The sequence below is a fragment of the Xenopus tropicalis genome, chromosome 1, assembly GCF_000004195.4.
Source record: "Xenopus tropicalis strain Nigerian chromosome 1, UCB_Xtro_10.0, whole genome shotgun sequence".
Lineage (NCBI taxonomy): Eukaryota > Metazoa > Chordata > Amphibia > Anura > Pipidae > Xenopus > Xenopus tropicalis.
In genome coordinates this window covers 132,481,258-132,499,811 of record NC_030677.2, presented here as the reverse complement: position 1 = coordinate 132,499,811, position 18,554 = coordinate 132,481,258, and the positions used below count along the sequence as shown (strand labels likewise).

Below are 18,554 nucleotides of genomic sequence, written 5' to 3'. Positions count from 1 at the left end.
AGTAACAAAAAAAAAAAAAAAAAAAAAAAATGAGTTTTGAATAGAACACGTGGTGTAACACAGTAAGTTAGGTTGAAAAAAGACATACGTCCATCACATTCAACCATAATGCCTATATATAACCTGCCTAACTTCTAGTTGATCCAGAGGAAGGCAAAAAACCCCATCTGAAGCCTGTTCTAATTTGCCGCAGAGGGGAAAAAATTCCTACCAGCAAAAATTTAAATCGCCGGTGGGATGGCATACGCAGCGCCGCGACTTCCCTGAAATCGCGGAAGTTGCCTTGAGACGAAACTTCTGCGATATCAGGGAAATTGCAGCGCCACATATGCCATCCCACCGGCGATTTACATTTTTGCCGGTGGGATGGCATTTCGGGGAGATTAGTCGCCTGCGAACAAGAAGATTTGTCGCGGGCGACTAATCTCCCCATGTGCCAGAGCCCTGAGACGGCTCAAAGCCTTGTTTGCCCTTGCAGCTGCTGCCTGACATTGCTTGCTACAGCCAAGTTTATTATCTACAAGGACTCCAAGGTTCTTCTCCATTATGGATTTGCCTAGTGCAGTCCCATTAAGGTAATAAGTGGCTTGCATATTTTTACATCCCAGGTGCATGACCTTACATTTATCCACATTAAATCTCATCTGCCACTTAGCCGCCCAGATTGCCAGTTGGTCAGGATCCTGCTGCAAGGATGCAACATACTGGATAGAATTGACTGGTCTGCAGAGTTTTGTGTCATCTGCAAACAATGATACATTACTTGTAATACCCTCCCCTAATTCAGTTATGAACAAGTTAAACAAAATTGGACCCAGTACAGAATCCTGAGGGACCCCACTGAGAACCTTATTCCAAGCAGAGAATGTACCATTAACAACCACCCTCTGTACCTGATCCTGTAGCCAGTGTTCTATACATGTGGAAACAACTTCACTAAGACCAATAGACCTTAGTTTAGAAAGCAGTCGTTTGTGGGAAATGGTATCAAATGCTTTGGCAAAATCCAAATAGATTATACCTTTGTATTTACTGCATCCCCACTGTCCAGCTTCTTACTCGCCTTATGAAAAAACAATTAAATTGGTCTGACATGACCTGTCCTTCATAAAGCCATGCTGATTACTGCTCATACATACATACATTCTCCAGTACATATTTTTGTATGTGATTCCTTAACAAGCCTTCAAATAACTTGCTCACCACAGATGTCAAACAGGCCTATAATTGCCAGGCTGAGATCTTACTCCCTTTTTAAATATAGGAATGACATTAGCCTTCTTCCAATCCATAGGTACCATACCTGATAAAAGTGAGTCTGAGACTCCTGTTATTTATAACATCATGTTGAAAGTTATGCTTTGAGGTATGTATGTATGTATAACTTTATTTATAAAGCGCCACAAGGGTACGCAGCGCTGTACAGTCTTACAGAATACAAAATTACACACATGTATGTATGTATGTATGTATAACTTTATTTATAAAGCGCCACAAGGGTACGCAGCGCTGTACAGTCTTACAGAATACAAAATTACACACAGGGAGGACAAGTGATATAATAAATAAATACAATAAATAATATATATATATAAGTGCCATGTGGTATGAGACACAGTAGGAAGGAGGTCCCTGCCCCGTAGAGCTTACAATCTGAGTTATGGGCACAATGTGCACATTGGTGTTAGGCACATGAACAGAGATGAAAATGTTTTTATAAAATATATTAAAATGTTATTTTCTTCTGCACCTTGCATGTATGTACCCTGACAGCAGACACTGAGCATGAAATTGCATTTTTGGGCCAAAATCTGTGTGTGTGTATGCTGACAGCCAGCTCTTGTGCTTGTCCCCGTGCACACATACAGGTGCAAAAGGCAGCGGATGGCAAAAAAATGGGTGCATGCATGGTACACCAGAATTATGAGGGGTTCTTGTATGAATACAGTGCCATCTGTGTTTGAAAATTCTGTATTCATAAATGTTGGCTGGGGGTAGGCATCTCTTCTCCCACCCCCTAATTTAATCTAAGTTAGGGAGGATCAGTGGTTGCAGCATGCCCTGTACTTCGACCTGTGGCATGCTTCCCTTATTTATGTAGGCCCTGGACAGAAGCACTAAGCCCTAGTTGGTTTTACACATAACTTTAAGATTATGTTTTCATTGTGCTAAAGTTTATACAGTTGAACCCTGATTTAACTTTTCCCAGGTGCTGTGTCAAAACAGTGTAAATTCTGGGAAAACTTTAAATCCAGGAAAGAAAAAATGCATGTTGCCTGAATGGGACCCTGGGTTTAGCACCCCCTTTCAATATATGTGATTTAAAAGATGTGTGAACCGGTTTACTTTTTGTATACCCGTGGGCCTAATTATATTGGTACTAATAATTTTAAATCCTTAATGCAGAAAGATCTGCTAGTAATTGTAGATAAGAGGCATGACCCTCTAAGGCAGTGATAACCAACCAGTGGCTGTTGAGCAGCATGTTGCTCACCAACCCCTTGGATGTTGCTCTCGGTGCCCCCAAACCAGGTAGTTATTTTTGAATTCCTGACATGGTGGCAAGTTTTGGTTGGAAAAAAACAAATTTACTACCAAATAAAGCCTCCTGTTAAGCTGATGCCAGACGTGGCGTAGGGCTGATATTTTCGGCAAGCGGAAAAACGCTTGGCGAAAATACAGCCCTACGCCTGCTACTTGTGCCTGCACCCGAATGAATGAGACGCGTTTTCATGCGTATATCGACTACATGTGCCTGCACCCGAGCGTATCTCATTCATTCGGGTGCAGGCACAAGTAGCAGGGTTAGGGCTGTATTTTCGCCAAGCGTTTTTCCGCTTGCCGAAAATATCAGCCTACGCCACATCTGGCATCCGCGTAAGCTGATAGTGTGCATAGAGGCTACCTAGTAGCCAATCTTTAGCCCTTATTTGGCTCCCCCATGAACTTTTATGATGCTTGTATTGCTCTCCAAGTCATTTTATACTTTACTGTTGCTTTACTGTTGCTGCAGATTTGTCACCCTCAAAATGCCTTCCCCCAGCCTAAGCTTTGGATCGCTGCAAGTAAAACGATTGCTGCTGCCATGGGCTCCGATGCTGATTTTTTGATCCCGGCGGCGCTCTGGCAGCAATGTACTTTCTATAATTTTGCAATCTGTGCATATCGGTGGGAAGAATGTGTTTTCCTAGGCAATGCACAGCATCAAAGCACGCTGATTGCTAGCAGACAAAGAGATTGATTTTTTTAAAAAGTATGGGAAGAATCTGAGCATTATGTAAAATACACTGACATGAAAATGCTCTTTCTTACATTTATATTAATCTTCAAATTTCATTGGCTCAATCATTGCTATTATTAAATGTCCCCATGTCCTTTGACTGAATCCCATGAATGTAGAGAGCTTTTGTTTCATAGGTTTCATAACATATTAAAGTGTTTCCTATGATATAAAAATCCAGCACATGATGGCAGTTATGGCATGATGTAAACGGGTTTTTTTTCTCATGCTTTTATTTTTATTTTTGCCTCAAGGTACTTTTTATATGCATAAACAGTTTGGGTTAATCCTTCCCATAGTGACAAGACTTTTGAGGAAAACTGTTATACAAAAATTCACTGTAGTTCTGTTTTCCAAATAGTATTAAAGGAAAACTATACCCCCAGAATGAATACTTAACCAACAGATCGGTCACATAACATAATATAAACTATTAAAGAATCTCGCCAAACTGGAATATTATTGCCCTGTCCATTCATAGGCTGATGTGGCCATGTATGTGTGCCTTGGCTTGATTGTATGCACTGCGAATCCTATGATCCCAGGAGGCGGCCCTTAATTCTTAAAATGGCAATTTGACTACTAAAGTATATTTTTATGAAAATGATTTATTTAGATGAAAAAGGATTTGACACATGAGCTGTTTATGCAATATATTTTTATAGAGACCTACATTGTTTGGGGTTATAGATTTCATTTAATCATAGTTATTGTGACATGTTGGGGTGTTAATGTATTATTTGTGACCTCCTTTAACCTAACCGTTTTTCCCAGTTTCTGTGAGTGCCAGACTGATAACAGGATCAGCTGAGTGTTACATAGGGCAAAAATTGGGTTGGGGAGCATGTACCATTCAATGACTACTTTTCTTGTTCGAACTGATTACATCACTAATCAGTAAGAAAATGTTATGTTGGTGCACCTTATGGTAAATGTTACTTCAAGCTATTTTTTTTTTTTTTTTTTCTGTAAAAGTACTTTTTGTCTCTAAGGCCAGTGGCAGTCATAGCAGTTTGAGATGTTTGCCCATAACAGGTTTTTTTACGCTAAAATCATGGCTTTGAAAACTCCCTAAATCATTTTTATATATAGGCATTATGGTTGAACGTGATGGACGTACGTCTTTTTTTCAACCTAACTTACTATGTTACTATGTATTTTCCCGTTTATTTTTGTGGGAGTAGCTTAAAAACATTGGCAATTTGCTAAAGGACTTTCTTTCTTAAAATGTGCCTATTACAGACAAAACATGATAGAAAATGCCAGCAGGAATCCCATAGGCAGCAATGGGGTCAGGGTTAATCTGTGTATTCTAAAAACAGAAATACTGTGTAGTGCAAGATCCCTGAAATCCTTATTTTTTAAATAATTTGGTTGTAATATTTTTTTTAACAAAATAAAATCTTAAAAAAAAAATATAAAGAAGAAAATACATTTCTGTGAAAATCCATGGGGACAATGGGTGTGGCTTGGGGGCAGTTTTCTTCAGAAAAAAAAAGATTGTACCAATTTGTTTTAAAGTATATCTTTAATGCCGGGGTGCCCTCATCAGATGCTCTCCATGTGGAATCTTGAGAACACCCAGTTCTTGTGCATTGAATATTGTGTTATTGACGCACAGAGTGTTTGTTAGATCACCTATAAACAAATAAATAAGGTTGAGGAGACTGCCTCATACAGACAAAAGCAAACAAAAGGAATTCTGGGAATGAATTCCAAAACTCTTAAAAAAAAAAAAATCCCATTTACATGGGTTTATCATATAGGCTACAGCTCACCCACTGGGTTTAAAGCTGAAGCCAGGATAATAGCTGATCAGATTCCCAACTACAGACCGGTTTCGCCTTACTTGAGGCTCATCAGTGTAGTGCAGGGTTTTCTGATCAGCTTAGGTAGATTTTTTTTTTAAGAGTTTTGGAATTCATTCCCAGAATTCCTTTTGTTTGCTTTGATCACCTATGAAACCAATATGTTAACTAAACGAATATTATTTTCTTCTCAGGCACAGGAGAAAGTGGAAAAAGCACATTTATCAAACAGATGAGAATAATCCATGGATCTGGTTATTCAGATGAAGATAAAAGGGGGTTCACAAAGCTTGTCTATCAAAATATATTCACTGCAATGCAAGCTATGATTCGAGCCATGGACACCCTTAAAATCCCATACAAGTATGAACACAACAAGGTAAGATTTTAGTAGACTTTTTCTCCTACTGGAAGATAATTTTTGGTTAGACTAGATCAGACTCATGCATGTGGTCGGTAGAAGTACTGAATAAATAATTAAACAAGAATTAGGGTTTTATGTGTAATTAATTGGGGTTTACTTTATGCAACTTTTATGTCTGTGTGACAGGTCTGCAAATGAGTATACATATCTTAACCACCTACAGTTGGTGGCTACAGAGCTTGGTATCCAAGAACTGCACCATGTTTCGCACAGCAATTCCAGTGAATATTAACTATATATATTAGTTTATTTGTACCTTGTCTGTCCAAAAGGCTAATCTTACAGCTTTGAGGCTACACTCCCCAAACTTGAATCACATAGTCATGGGGTCAGCCTGAATGAAAATATGATGATTGCTGGATGCCCAAAAGTGGGCGGAGCTGTGAACAGCCAATTAGATTTTAACGATTGACTTGGCGGTACAGTAATAACATCAGGGTCCCCAAACTTTGCAGGGTTAGGCACCAGGTTACTGTGGTTCAAAGTTTAAAAAATAGGGGGTGGAGCCACCAACAGCCAATCAGATTTTACCTATTGACTTTTAATGGGGAAATTCAACCTGCTGCCATTCTCACACTATTAACCCCAGGGCCCTCAAATTTTTCACAGTTGGTCACTAGGGAAAGTTTTGGAAAAAGTGGGCAGAGCCACCAGCAACCAATCAGATTTCACCTATTGAATTTTATTTGTTTGATGCCAGGGTTCCCAAACTTTGCACAGTCAGTCATTGGGTGACTACGTAGTCAAGGTTAGAAAAAGTGGGCTGGGCTGCCAAAAGCCAATCACACTTTTTTCATTGTTTTCAGTGGAGAAATTTTAACTGCTGCTATTCTCACATGTTTAATGTCAGGGTCCCCAAGCTTTGCACAGTTTGTCACTGGATGGCCAATCAGATTTCACCTATAGACTTCATATGTTTAAATGTAAACTGGAGCTATTCTTTAAATATTAATACTAAGGTCCCCAAACTTTGCAGAGCTAGTCACTAGGTAAGTGCGGTTCACAATTAGAAAAAGTGGGTGGAGCCACCAAGGGCCAATCAGATTTTAAGGATTGATTTTTAATGGGGAAATTCAACCTGCTGCCATTCTCCCAGTATTAACACCAGGGTCACTAGGGGACTGCATTTTTAGGTTTTAAAAAGTGGATTGAGCCACTAACAGCCAATCAGACTTCACCTATTGATTTTTTGGTTTAAATTTAAAATCTTAAATCACACTATGTCAGGGTTCCCAAACTTTGCACAGTCAGTCAGTGGCTGACTTCGTATTCAGGGTTAGAACAAGTGGGTGGAGCCACCAACAGTTAATGTTAAAATTAAATAATGGCAGGGTTGTTAAACTTTCCAGAGTTACTCACTGGGTATTTGTCGTTCAAAGTTAGAAAAAAAAGTTGGCAGGGCCACCAACAGCCAATCACATTTTACCTATTTACTTTCAATAATGAAGTGTAAAATGCTGTCAGTCTCACAATTTTTATGCCTGAGTCCCCAAACTTTGCAAAGTTGGTTACTGGGGAACTGCGGTTCAAAAATAGGAAAAGTGGGTTGGGCCACTAATGGCCAGTTTCATCCATTGAATTATTGGTTTAAATTTAAGCTGCTGCCGTTCTTTAAGTATTAATCCTAGGGTCTCTAAACTTTGCAGAGTTAGTCACTGGGTAACTGCAGTTCCAGGTTAGAAAAATTGGGCAGATCCACCAACCGCCAATCAGATGTCACTCGTTGACTTTCAGTGGGGAAATTGAAATTGCTGCCATTCAGACACTATTAAAACCAGGGTCCCGAAACGGCACAGTGGTTTTTTCTATATAACTGTGGTCCAAGGTTAGAAAAAGTGAGCGGAGCCAACAACAGATCAAATTTCATACATTGACTTCACGTTTTTCAAACCAACATGAAGTTTGTTCTCAAACTTCCTTTTTTTAGTTCCTGATTGTATTCTTTTTGTTCTTGATGTAACTTTAACTTGACTTATGGCGAAGGCAGACAGGTCGATTAGTCGTCACAACTTTTAAATTCCAGTTGCGGTGACTAATCGCCCCCGCTAAGAATCGTTTGGCGAAAATACAGCCCTACGCCTGCTACTTGTTCCTGCACCCGAATGAATGAGATACGCTCGGGTGCAGACACATGTAGCTGATATACGCATGAAAATGCGAGACTTTGCATTCTCTCGCATTTTCATGCGTATATCGGCTACATGTGCCTGCACATGGCATCAGCCTATATAATGGCAGGACAGGGACTTCTCTTTTCTCATTTACATGAAAGATTGTGCAATAGTTGTACCCATTGATTTGCCCTGCTCTTCCCATTTGAATTGAAATCTGCAGCACCTGGGAACCAGCACAGCCTCCTCAGCTTATTGCATACTCTACTCATGTGGTATAGGTTCTAAATATCGCTATGCACTGATGCCCTCCTCACCTCAATGGAATGTTTAAACCTGCCTGAATGGCATCTGGCTGATTTTTGCAAGATATTGGTCTGGCAGGCCTATCTGAGTGCCCATACACAGACTGTTAAGATGCCAGCAGCTTTTATCAGCTTTGGAGTAATAAGTCATCAAAAAATCTTTCAATTACAATGACTTCTCCACTCATCCAAGCATCTGTTACCAAAGAGTCTATATCCCTTTTTACCTCATTTGGGTACTTGGCCCACAACCTTGTAGTGGCCAGTAATAGATAGTTAACATTTCTTGTCCCACAGGTAGTCTAACTTAGCAATTAATATTCTCTTGTCTGCTTTTATGCTGATTATATCTTGGTTTTGCTTCAGACTATCAAGGTCTTGCCTTTTCTTTCTGAACAAGTTTACATGGGTTCTTAGATGTTCTTTATTGTGCCAAACATGTCTCACCTCCTTCATCACGTTTCGAAGGCATTCCTCATTATCTTTGTCTGGCATTTATTAACTTTTTCGTAGCATTAACAGGCACTCTTTCATCATTAAAGGAATATTGTCATGATATTTTATATGTTTACATAGCAAATAATTCAATCTACCATTTAAAATTGTATTCTTGAACCAACAAATGTATTTTTTTTAGCTGTAATATTGATGTGTAGGCAGCCATCTTAGTACATTGTGCCTGATTCTGAGTTTTCAGAAGGAGCCAGCATTAGAACTGCTTTCAGGTAACCTATTGTTTCTCCTACTCCCATGTAACTGGAGGAGTCCCAAGCCGGACTTGGATTTCTTACTATTGAGTGCTATTCTGATATCTACTGGGAGCTGCTATCTTGCTACTTTCCCATTGTTCTGCTGATCGCCTGCTCGGAGGTGGGTTTATCAGAGCACAGATCACATGGCTGTGGCACCCTGGGAAATGAAGAATATGGCTAGCCCCATGTGAAATTTCAAAATTCAATATTAAGAACTCTGTTTTTGAAAAACAGATTTCAGTGCAGGATTCTGCTGAAGAAGCTCTATTAACGAATGCATTTTGAAAAAAAAACCCGTATTCCTTTAAACACATTTTAGGTTTCAACAGTCTTATCAAGTTGGCAAAAGCCAGGTATAAGCTGATAGTGTCTTTTACCACCTCTCCCTTCTGGGTTAACCATCTCCACTTATTGAAATGCTTGCATTCTGTTGTGGCATCAGTGGGTTTTTTTTCTGTTCTTCCCCTTATGTGTTGACTTCTTCTTGACCAGTGTACTCTTAAAATAAATATTTGCCTGTGATATATCCGAATTGTCCTGTCAGCATGCTGTTTGTGCTGTGTAGCCTGTTCAGGACTATTTAGGTGGTTATCCTGTGGAGCATTATCCCTGCCGTTCTGCTTTCCATGTTTTCACTCATTCTGCTAGGTAATCTTCTGTGTTTCTTGCCATCTTTGCTTGTTTTCTCCACAGGATGGCTTCCCTCAGACTTTCTAGTGCTTCTTCATGTCAGCATTCAATCTGTCACCTGATCTGGCTTATTGGACATTTTTACACTTGGAGTGAAACAACGTGGTGTTTGTGTGTTACTTTGTTGTATGTTTGTACATAGGGCTATGTGGAACCCAAAACATATAAGCTGAATAGTGTTCTTAGCATTTTAAGTTGTGTGTGTGAATGCTCCTCTTTTCACTTATATAACTACTGTAGTATATGTACATATAAAATTTCAGTTTCTTTTTCTGGTACTGGCATTTTTTCCATACAAGGTTGTCCAAATCCCTTTTAAATGAACAGCCATGAAAAACATTTTTCTAAAACTTCTTGTAGCACACAGACTGTGGAGAGGCGGCCCTCCAGTTGTGAATAAATATACATAAAATATACACATTTATAAATAAATAATTGACAGGTCCACATTCGCACAAACAATTTGGTGCTTTATTACAGAATATTAACCTTTCGGCTAGCTCTCAAAGTGAAAATACAAACAAAAACCACATCTTTTAAACACTTTATGAGGGGAAAAAAGCAGTTGATGAATATCATTGATAACTTTTATATCTTTATATACACTTTTTTTTTTTTGTTTGTTTGTATTTTTACAAACAAACAAGTCTAGAAAGCTAGCCGAAACATTTATAAAGCACTACTTATGTACACATCGCTGTACAATAGAATAGATTAATACATCAGAGGGTTATTAATATAATAAATAAAAAGTATAACAATAAATACAAGGTGCAGTTGCAATATGTTAAGTATCAAAGAGACAAGAGGATAGAGGTCCCTGCCCCGTAGAGCTTACAATCCTATATGGGAGGGTAACTTACAGGCACAAATAGGCAAATATAAGTGCTGTAGGTTAAAGTGGGTGACACAGCAATATAAGTGCTAGTTTCCAGTTATTGCAAAATAATTTTCACCATGTTAGATGGTGTTTATAACTTTTACTAATATATACCACATGTCACTTTTTGTGGGCTGTTTAAAAATGTGAAAGTGTTCTTCATTTAATACATTTGAAAGTGCTATTTATCTGTATAAGGACAGGCATGACAGCAGTGCCGCACATTTCCTGAACTGGCGATAAGCTTTGACATTTTAGCGTTGTCTTACATCATGGAATAAAATGGGCTGTTAAAGGAAACCCATTATTGGAATACTAACTTTTTCCGTACTGTAAAATAAAGCATCATAGTACAGCATACATGTGTAAAGCTTTAAAAATGCCAAATTAATTAATCCTTAGGAACCATGCTTTTAGTAACAGAGGCAGAAGAGGTTTATCATAGCTGACCGAGCATTTCTGACCATTCAATGCTTTCATCCTATTTTGGGCACATTGGATCCCCATGTTCCATTTTACTTTTTTGCATAGCACAAACTACCGTATTTTTCGGACCATAGGACGCACCGGACCATAAGACGCACCAGTTTTTAGAGAAGGGAAATTAAGAAAAAAAGATTCTGAAACAAATACTGTCCTAAAATATTTTATGTGCATTAAAAGCGAACCTGTACCAGCAGCACCCAACATATTGCCCCCCACCTGTACCAGCAGCACCCAACATATTGCCCCCATCTGTACCAGCATATAGCCTACAGATATACTTTAAGAAAAGGTTTTTTTACTTGCCCGTGTGGTCTCCGTGCAGGGCCCTCCTCTATTTACCGGCGCTTAGCTCTGGCGCTGTGCGCATGCACAATGACGCGCATGCGTATGGGCATGCGCGTCATTGTGCATGCGCACAGCGCCAGAGCTAAGTGCCGGTGAATAGAGGAGGGCCCTGCACGGAGACCACACGGGCAAGTAAAAACATTTTTTTTAAAGTATATTCGGACCATAAGACGCAGGGACTTTTTCCCCCCACTTCTGGGGGAAAAAAAGTGCATCTTATGGTCCGAAAAATACGGTATATATTGTTTAAAAAGAAAAAGGACAATCATATTCATGGGGATGCCAACTTTCCTCCAGTAAATTAAGTAGTTTAATTTCTTCCTTTGGCAGGTGCATCTGTCCAAAGAAAAATCAATTAGGCTGGGGTTCTTGCTACCATTTTAACTCCATTTCACTGTAGTACACACGTACCCAGAGTGAATATGTTCCTACGTCTTTATTTTTTCGTATCTGATTTTCCATTGTCCCATTTCTTTAGTTTTTTTCACATGATTAAGTCCTTCTTCTATTCTACTTGTTCAGCAAGGGAGTTCCTACCAGGTCAGAGTCTAATGATCAGTAATTCCCAATCAGTGGCTCGCAAGCAACATGTTGCACCAAATGATGTTGCCACAGAGTAGCGACGTGTGGGACATTAAGCGATCCGTGGGTTTACTCTTAGGTTAGGCGGGTTAGGGTTGAAATTTGCACAAATATTGCTTGTTCGGATTGGTTGTGGGTGATTCCCTGTCTTCAGCTGTAGAACATGTCTTCAACCAATTACTGTTACAGGTTAGATAATATGGGGCTAACCAACAGCCAGCCAGAACATTGATCTGCCCATCAAACTTTTTTCAGTGCACATATTATAGTGACTCACCAATTTTTTACATTTTAAATGTTGCTCTCTGTCTACAGAAGGTTGAGGAACCTCAACTCTCTCCTTTTTTATGTGGATGACAGGGAGCCTATTTACCCACCTGCATGACTTTAAAGGATGGGAAGAATCTTAGGGGCAGATTTACTAATTGCTCTACAGGAGCAAATGAAAAAAAATGGACGAGACAGAAGAAGGGAGGGGGCAAACATGGAGTATCTGAAAAATGTATTGTTAGGATATTTGACATTGCCAGACCCAAGAGGAAGACAGCATACACTGAGCGCTCTGCTTGCAGTGTTGCATTTTTCTCCGGAGGAACGAAATGCAGCATTGCGTGCACAGGAGGGGAGTAGGTGGTGGGCAGGAAGCAACAGGTGATGTCTTCTGAAAGACTTGCAGATGTTATAAGTAGACAGCACGTTGCACATTTTATTTGGCAGATATTTATGATCATCTCCTCTGTGAGGTCTTAGTAATAAAACTTAAAGACCTTTTTTTGAGAGTATGCACTATTCATCCAACCATCCAACTATATGGTTCTGGACTGGAGTGCAGGAGAGTGACTGTGACTGAGGAACTCTTCTAGAAAATTACTGGTATAAGTGTGAGCTGACTAGTCAGACCATGCTTTTCAACCAAGTTGCACCCAAAATATGGCTGCCTTGGCAAAAGACACAATAAAACAATTGCTATGACAAACTACTGAATACATTGAAAGCCCGCTCGTGTTTTATGTATTAACAGGAAAAAAATTTACCCTGGTTTAATTAACCAAAGCACATAATATCTCCGTATTCTAAGCACAATAGAACTGCAGTTTCCAATCCCAACTAGGCAAACCTTTGCTTCATTTTCTTGTAGTAGACTGTTCAAAACTAGATTCTAGTCAGTTTCTATTGGCAATTGCACATTTGCAATTTAGCATCTATATTTTAATCAGTCTATTATTGTTTTTAAATTCTCATTTTTAAAGATTGAAACTAGTCTGTAGCCAGGAATTGCTCATTACATGTGCTAACACTGCATCAAAGCCGTGTGTGTCTGTGTGTCTAATTGCTGACTTATAGTTATTTCCCAAGGATATAGTTGAGTTGTTACATACTGTTCCTCTCAAGACATTGCTTTTAGCAAATACAATATCTTTATATATAATATCTATATCGGTTCGGCAGATAAGAGGCTAAAAAGAAGCCATGCCACATAGAAATCACTACTCTCAGAACCATGCTGCTTCTAAAGTTCATAATGGGCCTTTTCATCAAAGGAATACTATACCCCCAGAATGAATACTTAACCAACAGATAGTTTGTATTATGTTAAGTGACCTATTAAATAATCTCCTTTAAAAAAGGACACGCATGACTAACATTCCGTGCACATAGAATAACTTGGTGGCACCTCGTACATTTTTGCTTGGTTGATGGTTGGCCACAGAAAATTTCCTAGGAGATGGCAAAGTCGGTAACCACAAGCAACCTGTTTTTCTACACTAAGCTTGCATAAAAAAAAAAACTGCATAATAGGTTAGTACCAGGCTTGAGAGATGATTTGTAGGAGAAGATGGAGCTACTGGGGGCATCTTTAGAGGCAAAGATTAATTTTTATGCCACAGTCCTGTTATGCATGGTGGCCTAGTTCCTGTATCAGATTCTTGGGAAGCCATCTAATTACCTTGAACTTCATGGCCTCAGCATTTAGTGTTTTAGCTCTGTGGGTGTATAACTAAGCCAGAACATTCCAACTATAGTGATGTTTAAAAGCAGCAGCACTGTAGATAAATACCAGTGCAATTGACAGAATGCTTGGAGCTTTCATTTGAACGCTCTGAGCGTATTTTCGCAGACTTTTTCGATGCTTGCATGACTTTTTCGATGCTTGCGAGAAAAAATTGCAAAGGTTTTCCCGCTGTTTACAATTGTTCGGTACGAAAATTTTGTGACTTTCGGATCGCCAATATGATATTATCGTGACTAATGCGATTTTTTCATAAGCATTTTCGTGATTTGCAATCTTCTGAAATTTTCGCATCCATTCCAAATTTTTCCCATTCGGGATTCAATCTCGTGATTTGATAAATCTGCCCCTAAGCCTTGGTAGAACATAGAACTCAGTGCGCTTATTGTGCTTTATCATTTCTCAGGTACTATTTTTAACAATGTGTTAAAATGCCTGTCATGTAAACCCTCCACAAAAACATTTAAGCAGTAAACACCCTCTTTAAAATATTTAAATACCTGCAACTCTGGATATTAAAAGGTAAAAAATAAAAATAGTAAGGCTGTGGCATCCCCTTAATCACCTGGAAATCCATCTCCTCCTCTAACTCACTCGCCCCTCCCTCAGCAATTTACTTTGGCTCTTGGCTCCTGAGCATGTTCAGTTTTTCTCAACTCAAGTTACTAAACACACCGCCAGTCTAATATTTCCCCTTTAAACTACAGTCCCTGGAATACCTCATGTCCATCTGGGTTGATTAATGGTGTTGGTTCAATAACTTAAGGGCTGCTCATTATTAAAATCATTGTGCCTTTCCTTTAGCAACCTTTTGCAGTTTTTTTTTCCTTTTTGTTGCCCTTTAGCAGCTTTTCCTGACTGGTTCAGTTTTTTGCGTTTTCTTTACTAAATATTGTACAATGGTTGGCATGGGCCAATAAACTAATCTCTTGGTCAGGGATGGTTGACAGGCAATATTAGACTGTTTATGGCTAGCCTTAACGTGGCCGTTCACAGGCAGGTTAAAGCTGCCGATTTTGAGTCCTTTAGACTGATTTGCAGCTTACCTGCCCATGTATAGGGCTCTCTGACGGGCCTCCCCGAACAATATCTGCTTGAAAATAAGCCAGGCGTCGATAGGGCAGGTTTGATTTTCCCGTCTGATCAGGGACCGACTGTGGTCCTCGGCCTAATGGCCATTTTTGGAGTTTTGTGTGACATTATGTCCAATTTGCTTTTTTTCCTCCCTTTTTTGTTCTGTTCCAATACACACAAAGGGAATAAACGTGTATAGCAAAACATGTGTTACTGCGATACTTTTCTGTGAGAAATACTTGATTTTCTGGAAAAATTTCTGGGGTGCCAACAATTTTGGCCATGACTGTATATACACAACCCTTAAACATAAATACCTTTATCGTAAGCCACTGTAAATAGCCTTTGCTATCCAGAAGCAGCTCCGTATATATTTTTCTTCCCAACATAACAAGACAAGTATACTTCACCTTGTATCTTGATTGTTTCCCATTTGCACTGTGTATGTTTCTCCTCACTTTTTGCTCCTCAATACATGGCTATATTCTAAGCGTGGCAAGTAACTTTTGCCAGATTTCTTCATTGTGTAGCTAGTTAATCCTCATTGGTGTTGTCAGACCAAAGCCAAACTTTAATTAAAATCTTTCTACTGGATTATAAAACTTTAAATCCTACATATTTATAGCACAGAAAAAAAACCCTTCAAGTGATGATTCTTGACTTCCAATAAATAGTAATTTAGGAATTATAGGAATTTAGTCCATATACATAATTCTCTAGTTGCCGTATTGAATGTATTTGAAAGCTTTTTAAAACTGCAGTTTGAGGTCTAAATTAAATAAAGTGGCCCACGATCAATTTGGGGTCATTAAGTCCCTTGCATATTCAAGATTTATTGGCACAGAAAAGCCTGTTAAAATATGCTAAGTAGAAGAAAAGTAAAGGTTAAATGACTGGTGGGAGGATGCCAAGTTGATGTCCTCTTCTACAATTCCATAGAGCACATGTACAGTACAAAAAATTCTAAACTGCACATGTGCCTGGCCTAACTAGAGATGACACATGGAGAAGAGGAAGAAGATTGCAACTTGGTGCTTCTCACACGGTGCCCTGGGCTGATGCAATTTTGGAAAAAGTAAAGCACCAGCCCAAGGTGACAGGTAAGCGTTTGAAATCCCTGCCTTTTCTGCAATCAGTTGCTTTTGCTGTGGCTTGCCTCTGTTGAGTTTAAAATAAAAAAAAATACATTTCTGTCTTTGTGCCAAAAAAAAAAAGCTTGCCAGGTTTAAGGTGACAAGCCTTTTATTTGTGGCAAAAACCTGCTTGTGGGGAAAAATGTTTGTTTTGTTTTTTTCAGCTTTGGAGTTTTTCAGAAATGTAGTTAAGGCAGAGAAAAGATAAACATGCAACTTGCCTATACTTAACACATTTAGTAGCAATTCTTTGCTAATTTTGGGATGCAACACTTGCCAGTTCCACACCCTTTCCTTTTGTTTAGTTTAACAGGAAATATGTGGAAAGTTGCCGTGTCATATTTTTATTTGTCTTACTATTTTTAGAAATGATATTTTTCCCCCCTTCCTCAGGGCCATGCACTGTTAATTCGAGAAGTTGATGTAGAGAAGGTCGCCTCATTTGAGAATCCTTATGTAGATGCAATAAAGTATTTGTGGAATGACCCTGGCATACAAGAGGCATACGACAGGCGACGGGAGTATCAGCTGTCTGATTCCACTAAATAGTAAGTAGTTTTTTTTATATACTCTCTGCCATCCCCTTTAACAGATGTATTTTAATAATTACTGCAGGTATCTGCAGTACTTTTGTTCTACTGGGAACTATGAACATTGCCTTTTAATAAAATATTAAAAATTAAACTTCCTATTCTACAAGCCTTAACATAGGCCTTTGTTCCAGAGGACAAACAATCTGAAACATGTAGCTTTACAGCTATTGCTTAAATATAATTCCTGAATCTTATACTAGCTATTAGGTTACTGGTATTCTGAATGTTTCTCACTAGCAGCTGCTCAGGAGTTCTTTTTTCTTTCTTTCCTGCTGTCCTTGCTAGTATGATTTGTCTTAGGCGGTTGTTGACCCCCACGCTGTTTGTTGCATCTATGCAGGCAGGAATGCTACACTGCATGTGGGTCATCTGGAGGCAGTAATATTTTTATGGTTTGCCTGTATGTTAAAGTGGATATAATGTGGGCCCCATTTTGCACATTAATCTATGTGTTGTCACGTTTCAAGACTTCCTAGAGCGAGCTTTAGGATGAAGGTTTAATTTGCTACCCTAGTCCTGAAATTATAGCAGGGGTTGTTGTGCCAATATTAATCTCTTTAACCCATTTAAAAGGGACCTGAACCCACAAAATCTGTAAACTACGGGGTTAAGGATTGTACTTCTCCAGTCATAGAGCCGCATGATTTTTAATTACAATGAATGTGTGAGTTTCACATAAGAAAATAATTCTAATAATACTAATTTTTAAAAATAATTTCCCTTTTCTCTGTAATAATAAAACAGTACCTTTTTTTAATTGATCCCAACTAAGATATAATTAATCCTAATTTGAGGCCAAACGACCCTATTGGGTTTAAATGATGTTTAAATGATTTTTTAGTAGACTTAAGGTATGGAGATCCAAATTATGAAAAAATACCTTATCCGGAAAGCCCGGAAGCCGGAGTCATTTATAGTGTGTGTGTAAACTGCCAACCACTCTCGGCAAACGCAAGTCAAGGCATACAAGCATTGTTTGATCACAATCGGACCCTCCTCGTCATGTAGGTTGATCTCTACATTTACCCACTGACAGCAATTTTTTAAGCACTGCAAAAAGGCCTTGGCCTGTAGTTACTATCAAGATTATGCTAATTGTAAGTGGAAATACACTTGTTCCTGCTATTCTGTAGTGCTATTAGTTGGTATTAAAATCCTATGTTTAAGCCTAGAAGCAAGAATGTTTGCATTTACCCTTGCCAAATGTTATTGGGGCATGGAAATATACAGAAAATAATTGGAAAAATTATTTGGCCAATGACTGCACCAGGCTGTCAATATGTCTAAATGGGACCCTGTCCTCATGTAATGGGACTGCTCCAGCCCCACTGTATGTGCAGATCATCCTGAAAGGAAAAGTTTCATCAAATTGCCACATTTATCAAATACTTTTGGCAATTTTTAAAAGGGCCAATTTGTCAGAATTGATTTAACTTCTTCAACAGATTTTGTTCTGTTAAGTGCTAAAGTTCAACAGCAACTTTGCACTTTAACACCTGATTTACCGTATATACTCGAGTATAAGCCGAGATTTTCAGCCCTAAAAAAGAGCTGAAAAAGTAATCCTCGGCTTATATTCGGGTATATACGGTAGATGCTGATGTAACGCTGCCCAAGTGCGTAGCCGCACACACCCAACCCTCCCCCGGCCGACGCGTGTACATGCGCTTACTCTGCGACCCCCTCTCTGTAAAATACCCCCGTAAAATACCTTGCTACAGGCAGCGAGCGCAGCTAGACCATTCAGACCAGCTAGACCATACAGCCATCGGACGCGTACCGGCATTCGGCGCACACGTGTCATGTCGCACTCTGCGTGACGTGCGTGAGTGTGCGCCGAATGCCGGTACGCGTCCGATGGCTGTAGCAAGGTATTACGGAAAGAACTTTCATTTAAATGAGCTGTTTAATGAATAAAGCAAGACCTATGCATTCTCCCTTGCACCGTTTGAGGCATTCTGATATCTTTGGTTACAAGGAGAGCCAGCTCGGCAGATAAGAGTTTAGCTGAGTGTTAATGACCATTAAACTCTTATCTGCCGAGCTGGCTCTCCTTGTAACCAAAGATATCAGAATGCCT

The 18,554-nt window shown here is 39.2% G+C and overlaps 1 protein-coding gene across 1 annotated transcript in view; it reads left to right on the top strand.

The window, feature by feature from the left end:
• gnaq (guanine nucleotide binding protein (G protein), q polypeptide) overlaps positions 1-18,554 on the top strand; it is a 53,486-nt gene that overhangs the window by 28,345 nt on the left and 6,587 nt on the right. Inside the window, 2 exon segments of the mRNA NM_001044517.1 lie at positions 5,283-5,467; positions 16,275-16,429. Of these exon segments, the coding sequence (NP_001037982.1) occupies positions 5,283-5,467; positions 16,275-16,429 (340 nt within the window).